The 9,618-nt window shown below is 36.2% G+C and overlaps 1 protein-coding gene across 1 annotated transcript in view; it reads left to right on the top strand.

Annotated features, from left to right (window-relative positions):
- CUBN (cubilin (intrinsic factor-cobalamin receptor)) overlaps positions 1 to 9,618 on the top strand; it is a 384,343-nt gene that overhangs the window by 77,372 nt on the left and 297,353 nt on the right. The window contains exons 18-19 of the mRNA XM_006872611.1: positions 5,739 to 5,883; positions 6,382 to 6,560. Coding sequence (XP_006872673.1) covers positions 5,739 to 5,883; positions 6,382 to 6,560 — 324 coding nt within the window. The remainder of the gene's footprint in view (positions 1 to 5,738; positions 5,884 to 6,381; positions 6,561 to 9,618) is intronic.

Below are 9,618 nucleotides of genomic sequence, written 5' to 3'. Positions count from 1 at the left end.
TAAAGTGTTGAAGAACAAAGATGTCAGCTTGAGGATGAAGGTGTGCCTGACCCAAGCCATGGTATTTTCAATAACCTCATATGCATGTGAAAGCTAGACAGTGAATAAGGAAGACTGTAGAAGAATTAATGATTTTGAGTTGAGTTATGGTGTTGGAGGAGAATATTGAGAGTGCCATGGGCTGCCCATAGAACCAACAGATCTGTGTTAGAAGAAGTGCTGCCAGAGTGCTCCTTGGAGGCCAAGATGGCCAAACTTCGTCTCTCATACTTTGGACATATTGTCAGGAGGCACCAGTCGCTGGAGAAGGATACCATGTTTGGTAAGGTGGAGGGTCAGAGAAAAAGAGGAAGACCCCTAGCAAAATGGATTGACCAAGTAGCAGCATCAATGTTCTCAAGTGTGGCAACAATAGTGAGGTTGGCCCAGGATTGGGCAATATTTCATTCTGCTGTGCATAAGGTCACTATGAGTCGGTACCGACTTGATGGCACCTAACAACAACAGTAGTGATGCAGTGAATATTGGCATATACTTCTGTGTTTAAAATCTTTAAAGTGTATATTGATTAGTTGAATTTTTGGGTCCTTTGGTAGTTCTATTTAAATTTTTTTTTAGCAACGATCACACTGTTTTTCACAATGGCTGTACCATTTTGCATCCCCACCAACAATAGATAAAGGTTCCAATTTCCCCACATCCTTGCAAATGTTTGTTATTTTCTCTGCATGTATGTGTTTAAACTTAACCATCCTTTGTTGTTACATGATGTCAAGTTGGTTCCAACTCATAGTAATGCTATATAGTGTTTCTGAGGAGCAACTTGTGGGTTTGAACTGTTACCTTGTAATTCAAACTGACGTTGTAGTCCAGTGCTTATCTTATAGTGTCACACTAGTATATTTATAGCTCATTGTGATTTTGATTTGCAGCTCTCTCTGCTGGCCAAAGACGCTTAGCATCTTTTTATGTGTTTTAATGTCCACTTTGGTAAAATGTCTATTCAAGTCCTTTGTCCATTTTATGATTAGATTATCTGATGTTTTATTATGTTGTCAAAGGTTTATAAAGATTTTGGTTTTGAGATTCTTATTATATATATAATTTCTGAAATCATTCTCTAAATAGTAACTTTTTTTTTTCCTGCTTTTGATGAACAAAGATTTTAATTTTTATGAGGTCTCATTGGTTTTGTATTCTTTTGTGTATGCTTTTTGGTATTAGATAATCCATTGTCAGAATCCTGGTGTGGCACTGTGGGTTAATGCGCTGGATTGCAAAGTCAGTTTGAACCACAAGGTTGGTGGGTCAAGCTCACCAGCTGGTCCTCAGAAACCCTATACGAGTTTACTGTGGGTCAGGTCTGACTCGACTCGACGGCACTTAACAACAACAGTAACAACAATTCATTGTCAAAAGCTAGGCCTAATAGCACTGCTCCTGCATTTTCTTCTAAGAATTTTATGATTTTAGATTACACATTTAAGTGCTTAATCCATTTTTCATTTGTTGAGGCATGGATCCTGAGTCATTGTTCTACATTTAGAAATCCAGTTTCCCCAACACCATTGATTAAAGATACTCTTCTTTCCCATTCAGTAGACTCAGTACCCTTGTCAAAATTCAGTTGATCGTAAATGTGAGGATTTATTTCTCATTTTTCAATTCAATTCTATTGATCTATGTGTCTGTTGTTTTATCAGTGTTAGGATGTTTTAAAATCTGCAAGCGTGAGTCCTCCTACTTTGTTCTCTTTCAACATTACTCTAGCTATTTGGATCTTCTTACCATTTCATGTATAAGGGAACTTCAAAAGGTTCATGGAAAAATTCAGTTAAGAGAGAATGGAATTTTTCCACAAACATTTTGAAGTCCTTTCATAAATTGAGAATTGATTTTCTATTTCTATAACGAAGACTATTGTGCATTGGGTCATTCTGTTGTCTGTAGGGTTTCTATGAGCCAGTACCAACTCAGTGGCACCAATGATAAAATCACCATTATCATACTATAATGGCTTACGTATTGCTATGATTCTGGAAGCTGTGCCACGGGTATTTTAAATAACACTAGGGTCACCCATGGTGGACAGATTTCAACTGAGCTTCCAGACAAAGACAGACCAGGAAAAAAGAGAGACAGACAGCGTCCAAATATTTAGTCACTGAAAACCTTACGAATAGCAACTATCAACATGAGAGTGTTGAATATTGAAACATGATGAAGAGCCACTCAGGTTAGAAGACACTCAAAATAAGACTGGGGAAGAGCTGTCTCCTTAAAGTAAAGATGGCTGTGATGATGTGAATGGAGTAAAGCCTTCAGGACCTTCATTTGCTGATGGGGCACAACTCAAAATGAAGAGAAAAAGCTGTAAACATCCATTAATAATAATCAGAACACGGAATGTATATATGTATGAAATATGAATCTAGGAAAATTAAAAATTTTCAAAAATGAAATGGAACATATACACATCAATATAAACATCAATTAGTATGCTGAAATGCACTGGTAATGGCTATTTTGAATCTGAAAATCACTTGGCTTACTGTACTACGAATGACAAATTGAAGAGAAATGGTGTCACATTCATCATCAAAAGGAACATATCAAGATTTGTCTAGAAGTACAATGCTGTTTGTGATAGGATAATACCCATATACAACAAGGAAGACCAGTTTATATCACTATAATTCAAATTTATATACCAATCATATTGAAGGAAAAAGTTCAAGGTGCATTGAAGGCATTGGCAAATAACAATGCACCAGGAATTGATGGAATACAAATTGAAACATTTCGTCAAACTGATGTAGCACTGGAGATACTCACTCATCTTTGCCAAGAAATTTGGAAGAAAACTACCTGGCCATTTGATGAAGAGATACATATTTGTGCCCAGTACTAAGAGAGATGACCCAATGGAATATGGAAATCATCAGAAAACATCACTAATATCACATGTAAGTAAAATTTTGCTAAAGATAGTACAAAAATGGCTGCAATCAACATTGACAGAGAATTTCCAGAGGATCAGAAGTGGTCATGGAACAAGGGATATCATTGCTAACATCAAATGGATGTTAGCTGAAAGCAGAGACTGCCAGAAAGATGTTTATCTGTGCTTTATTGACTATGCAAAGGCTTTTGATTGTATGGATCATGACAAGTTATGGACAACATTGCAGAGAATGGGTATTTCGAAACATTTAATTGTGCTCATGAGACACCTGTACATAGACCAATAGTTTTTGGAGCAGAACAAGGAAGTAACCGAATGGTTTAAAATTAGGAAACATGTGCACCAGGGCTATATTCTTTCTCCATACTTATTCAATCTGTAGTCTGAGCACATAATCCAAGAAGCTGGATTATATGCAGAAAAAAAGTGGCATCCAGATTGGAGGAAGACTCATTAACAGCCTGTGCTATGTAAATGATACAACCTTACTTACTGAAAGCAAAAAGGACTTAAAATACTTATTGATGAGGATCAAAGATCACAGCCTTTTTGGTACGGCTTGCACTTCAATGTATAGAAAACAAAAATCCTCACCACTGGACCAATAAACAGCATCAAGATAAATGGGAAAAATATTGAAGTTGTCAAACACTACATTTTGCATGTATCAATCATTAATACTCATGGAAGCAGCCAGAAATCAAATGACATATTACATTATTCAAATCTGTTACACTAGACCTCTTTAAAGTGTTTAAGAGCAAAGATGTCAGTTTGAGGACTATGGTACACCTGACTCAGACCGTGATATTTTCATTGACCTCATATGTATGTGAATGTTGGACAGTGAATAATGAAGAGCATAGAAAACTTGATGCATTAGAGTTACGGTGTTGGAGGAGAACATTAAAAATACCATGGACTGCCAAAAGGACAAACCTTGTGTTGGAAGAAGTACAGCCAGAATGCTTCTTGGAAGCCAGGATGGCTAGACTTCATCTCTCAGAGGTCAGACATGTTTCCAGGAGGGGCCAGTCCCTGGATAAGGATACCATGTTTGGTAAAGTGGAAGGTGGAAGCAAAAGAGGAAGACCCCCAACAAGATGGAGGTGGATTGGCACAGTGGCAGCAGCTATGGGCTCAGACATAGCAGTGATTGTGAGGTTTATGCAAGACCAGGCAGTTTCATTCTGTTGTGCATAGAGTTGCTTTGAGTCAGCACTCACTCTATTTCTTGTTTCATTACTGTATAAAAACACACTTCCCTTAGTTGACCCACCCCCATGTGCTGTTCTTAGCCAGGGGTATTTCCTTTGCTCCACTTTGCCTGGATAATGCCCATTGGTCCTGATAGTCTCAGCTAGAGGTCACTTCCTCATACAAACATCCTAGGAGGCACTGCATGAGTTTAGGACCATTGTCTGAGCCACTAGTTCTCTACAGTGTAAGATCTTTTTATATTACTTTTTCACTCTTCTAAAATGCAGTTCACCGATAATATAACTGAACTAAACACATTACATTAACACAGCATAAAGTTCTTAGTATAAAATTAGGAGAAATGAAGTAAAGTAACAAAATAAAATGACAATTACTTCTGTATGTTAAAAGCTTGAGTAAGCTACACTGGAAGACAAATTAATCAGTCAGTTGCTTACACTTATATCTAGAAGCCTTTTGCATGCCACACTACAAATATGGACTGACATGCCTGTGTAGGTTGGCAACTCAATTTCTGAAATAATGAACAGCTTTTGGATGATTTTGGGGGGGCGAGGGGTGGGGAAGATTTCCTTTAATTTACACTAGTACTTCTGGGAAATAAAGTGTGTTATGAAATTGTGCAATCATATTTGTGATTAATATGTAAGAGATTTTATGTGGCACAAAACTTAATCTGTTTCTCTGAGAGGTTTTATTTGGGGGGGCGGTGGAATAATTATATGATAATGTTTACAATTTTCTATCTGACTTACGGCTTATTCGGATTTTTCTTTTTCATCACTTTGAAATAGTTATACTAATTTGTATTTTTCCTGGAAGTAACCTACTTCAAAAATTCAAATATACCATCATAAAATTGTATAGAGAACTACCTTATTTAAAAGATCCTTCGTATCTATGAATGTACCCCTTTTGTCAGTTCTGAATTTCTTGATTTGTGCTTTATTTGCTTTTTTCTTTATTGAACTTTCCAGTGATAGGTTTATGTCATGTCTTCATTCTGCAATCTTCCTCAAAAAAGGGTTCTTCAATGTAGTTATAATTCTACTTTTTTGTGTTCTATTTATTAGGTTTACTTTTCATTTTTACTTTATCGTTTTCCTAATTTCTCCTCCTTCTTTCCTTTTGTCCTTCCACTGTGCATCCTTCCATTTTCCTTTTTTTATTGCAACAATGAAGCCAGTTTAAGTTGTGATCCCCTGTACTTACCAATTTGACTGAAACCTGTATATTTTGATATCCAGTAGTCTTATTTTTTTCTGATTCTCAATAATCCAAACTTGTTAACTTATTTCCTCTTTGACAGTGTGGAAATTGCTAGAACGTTAAAAAAAAATCTTGTTTTGGGATATTATTGTCATAAGCTTTTATATTATTATTGCATTGTAGTAAACATATCAATAGAAACCCAAAGTAGATTGGCACTAATTTTGATTCTGTCATTGTCTTATCTCCAAATAATAACACCACTATCAAGGCAATTTCATTAACATTTTAAACTCTGTTTTATTTGATTAAGATTATAGTTCTATTTTCTTTTTCTGCTTAGGTTCTAGATGATGACATTATACTTGGAAAATTCTGTGGCAACTCAACCATCTCTCACATTTACTCTATCACAAATAGAATTTGGGTCAGGTTTAAAATAGATGCTTCCATTGAAAAAGTTGGTTTCAGAGCTGTTTATCAAATAGGTAAGGAAACACAAGCTTTTTTTTTTTTTTAAGTTTTTATTGTGAATGAGTGATAGTTTGCATGGTGGAACATCAGTTTTACACTCATTGTTTCATTGCAGTGATTATGATCTTCTCTGTACACATTCAACAGTATTTGCTTCTATTCCCTCTGGTTTTTGTTTTTTTTTGTGTGTGTGTGTTTTGTGGGGGTGGGGAACATACACAAAAGCACACAGGTATATATAATCATTTAAACAACCAAAAGACAAGCCTTGCTTTTAAAATGTTCAATTTGCCGGATTACATGCAGCATTTTAATTTCTTAAAATAATATTATCGTTTCATGTCCTCAGGTGGCAAGAAAGCAGTACTCATAGACAACTCATGCCATCTATGACACCATGGGAGTTGAAAGCGATGGTTTTGTGATCATTTATCACCTTAGAATATGCAATAAAGTGAAGGCATGCATAATTTATCTCCTGGCAAGCATTAATGTCATTTTCGCATTTACAGCTTGTGGAGGTGAATTAACTGGAGATGGCATCATTCGCTCTCCTTTGTATCCTAACGTATATCCTGGAGAAAAGATCTGTCGATGGGCCATCAACCAACCCCAAAGCCAGGTAGTTCTTTTCAATTTCACTGGCTTTGAAATCGGAAGTTCTGCCCACTGTGATACAGACTATATTGAGGTAAGAGAAAATATCTTTGGATAATTGTATTCGGTTATAAATTGCTATAGAATATTATTTCAGGTTATAGTCTGGTCAGTTACATGATTAGTACATATCAATATCTCTGGTGAATATAGATGTAAAGACCTCAACAAAATACAAGCAAACTAAATTCAGCAATATATGAGGATTGCACACTATTTCCAAGCTTATTCCAGGTACGTAAGGCTAGTTTATTATGCAAAAATAAAGTAATGTAATTCATGGCATCAATCGAATGAAATACTAAGACCCCATGGTTATCTCAAAATGTGAAGGAAAAGCATTTCACAGATTATGACATTTTTCATTATAAAAACAATCCACAAACTAGGAATAGAAGGGAACTTCCTTAACCTGATGAAGAGTACATACAAAAGCCCACAGCTAACATTATGTTTAAGAATGAAGATTGAATTTTCTCCCCCTGAGATCAGTAACAAGACAAGCATACCCAGTCTCATATTTTCTAGTCAACATTATACTAGCAAGAGCAATGAGGTTAAGAAGTAAAATAAAATTTATCCAAATAGGAAAAAAAGCATAATGATCTCTTTTCATAGATAACATGATCCTGTATGTAGAAAATCATAAGAATTAACACATGCTGTAGGATAAGCACTGGACTGCTAACTGAATGGTCAACAGTTCAAACCAGATGCTCCTTGGTTAACCCTATACAAGGTTGCTATGAGTCCTAGCCAACTCGATGGTACTTTACAACAACAACAGAATTAATAAATGAGTTCAACAAGGTTGTAGGATAAAAGATCCATATATGAAAAGAAAGTGTTTATCAATATACTGCAATTGATCATTGAAAATGAGATCAATGAAACTATTCTATTTATAATAACATAAAAAAGGATAAAATACCAAGGAATAATCAAGTGCAAATTTTTACTTTGAAAATTACAAAACATCATTGAAACAAATTAAGGGAGACCTAAAAATAAAGTGTGTTCTACCACTAGTCTGTCAGTTTGTTGTACTGTGGTGACTTGCATGTTGGTGTGATGCAGGAAGCTGTGCCACCAATATTTTAGTTACTAGCAGGGTCACCCATGGTGGACAGGTTTCAGCAGAACTTCCAGACAAAGCTAGACTAGGAAGAAGAGTCAGACTACTTCTGAATGTTCAGCCATTGAAAACCTTATGAATAGCAGCAGTACATTGTCAGATACAGTGCTGGAAGATGAAAACATTATAAAGAACTCCAGAAATATGCCAGCTATAGCACTAGGAGATGATCCCCTTAAGCAAGAAGGCACTCAAATATGAGTGGGGAAGTGTTGCCTCTTAAAAGTAGAGTTGACTATAATGATGCAAATTGAACACAGCTTTTGGGACCTTCATTTGAAGCAAAGCTAATGGGCACAACCAAAAATGAGGAAAAAAAGCTGCAAGCATCCATTAATAATCAGAACATGGAACATACAAAGTATGAATTTAGGAAAATTGAAAATTGTCAAAAATGAAATGGAACACAAAAAGATTGATATCCCAGGCATTAGTGAGCTGACATAAAATGGTATTGGCCGTTTTGAATCTTACAATTATATAGGAGTCCTGGTGTGGTGCTGTGGGTTAATGCGCCAGTCTGCAAAGCCATTTGAACTGCAAGGTCAGTGGTTCAAGCCCACCATTCACTCCTTGGAACCCTTATTACAGGGTCGCTATGGGTCGGAACTGACTTGACTGCACTTAACAACAGCAAGTGTGGTGCTGTGGGATGATTTGTTGGACTGCAGGACCAGTTTGAACTGCAAGGTTGGTGGTTCAAACCCACAAGCTGCTTCTTGGAAACCCTATACAGGGTTGCTATGGGTTGGAACCAACTCGATGGCACTTAACAAGAGCAACAACAATGCTAGAAAGACAAATTTAGAAGGATTGGCATTGCATTCATTGTTGAAAAGAATATGTTAAGAGATATCTTGAAATACAGTGCTGCCTATGATAGGATAATATCCAAATGCCTACAAGGAAAACCAATTAAAATTGCTAGTATTCAAATATATGCGTCAATCAACCACTAAAGTCAATGAAGATTTCAACTGTGGAACAAACCATCAATTGCTCATATGCAAGTTCAGGCTGAAGCAGGAGAAAATGAAATCAAGTCCATGAGAACCAAAATATGACTTTGAGTATATACACCTGAATTTAGAGGACATCTAAAGAGCAAATTTGATACATTAAACGCTAATGACTGAAGTGCCAAACAATTGTGAGATCACATGTAGAATAACATGCATGAGGAAAGCAAAAGAAAATTCTAATGCATATCAGAAGAGATTCCAAAAATTGCTCTTGGGTGTACAGAAGCTAAAGTCCCTGGAAGAAATGATGAAGTAAAAGATCTAAACAAAATTTGAAAGGGCAGTATGAGAAGAAGAAACATAGTTTTATGAGGGGCAAGACTTGGAATTAGAAAGCCAAATGTGCAAAGACCAGAGTCAGAAAACCAAAAGGGAAGAGCTCGCTCAGCCATTTCTTAAGCTGTGGGAACTGAAGAAAAAAATTGAAGCCTAGATTTGTAATAATTAAGGATTCTATGGAGAAAATACTGCAGTCAATATCAAAAGAAATGGAAAGAATATACAATCATTGTACCAAAAAAAAAAAAAAAAAAAAAAAATCCTTGATGTTCAACCATCTTAGAAGGTGGTGGTGGTGGTGTGCCATGGAGTCGGTTCCAACTCATGGTGACCCTGTATAGGGTTTCTGAGGTTGTAAATCTTTACGGGAGCAGAAAGCCTCATCTTTGAAAGATAGCATAAGATAAAAAGCCAGTGGTACTGAAGGAAGATGTCCAAGCAACACTGAAACATTTTCAAAAAACATAGCTCCAGAAATTGACAGAATGCAAATGGAAATCTTTTAACAAACTGATGCAGCGCTGAAGGTATTCACTCATCTATGCCAGGAAATTTGGAAGACAACTATCTGGGCAACGAATTAGAAGAGATCCATATTTGTGTCCATTCCAAATAGTGGTGATCCACTGGAATGAGAAAATCACTGAATATCATTG

The sequence above is a fragment of the Chrysochloris asiatica genome, unplaced genomic scaffold (assembly GCF_000296735.1).
Source record: "Chrysochloris asiatica unplaced genomic scaffold, ChrAsi1.0 scaffold00206, whole genome shotgun sequence".
Lineage (NCBI taxonomy): Eukaryota > Metazoa > Chordata > Mammalia > Afrosoricida > Chrysochloridae > Chrysochloris > Chrysochloris asiatica.
This window is presented reverse-complemented; position numbering and strand designations above follow the sequence as displayed.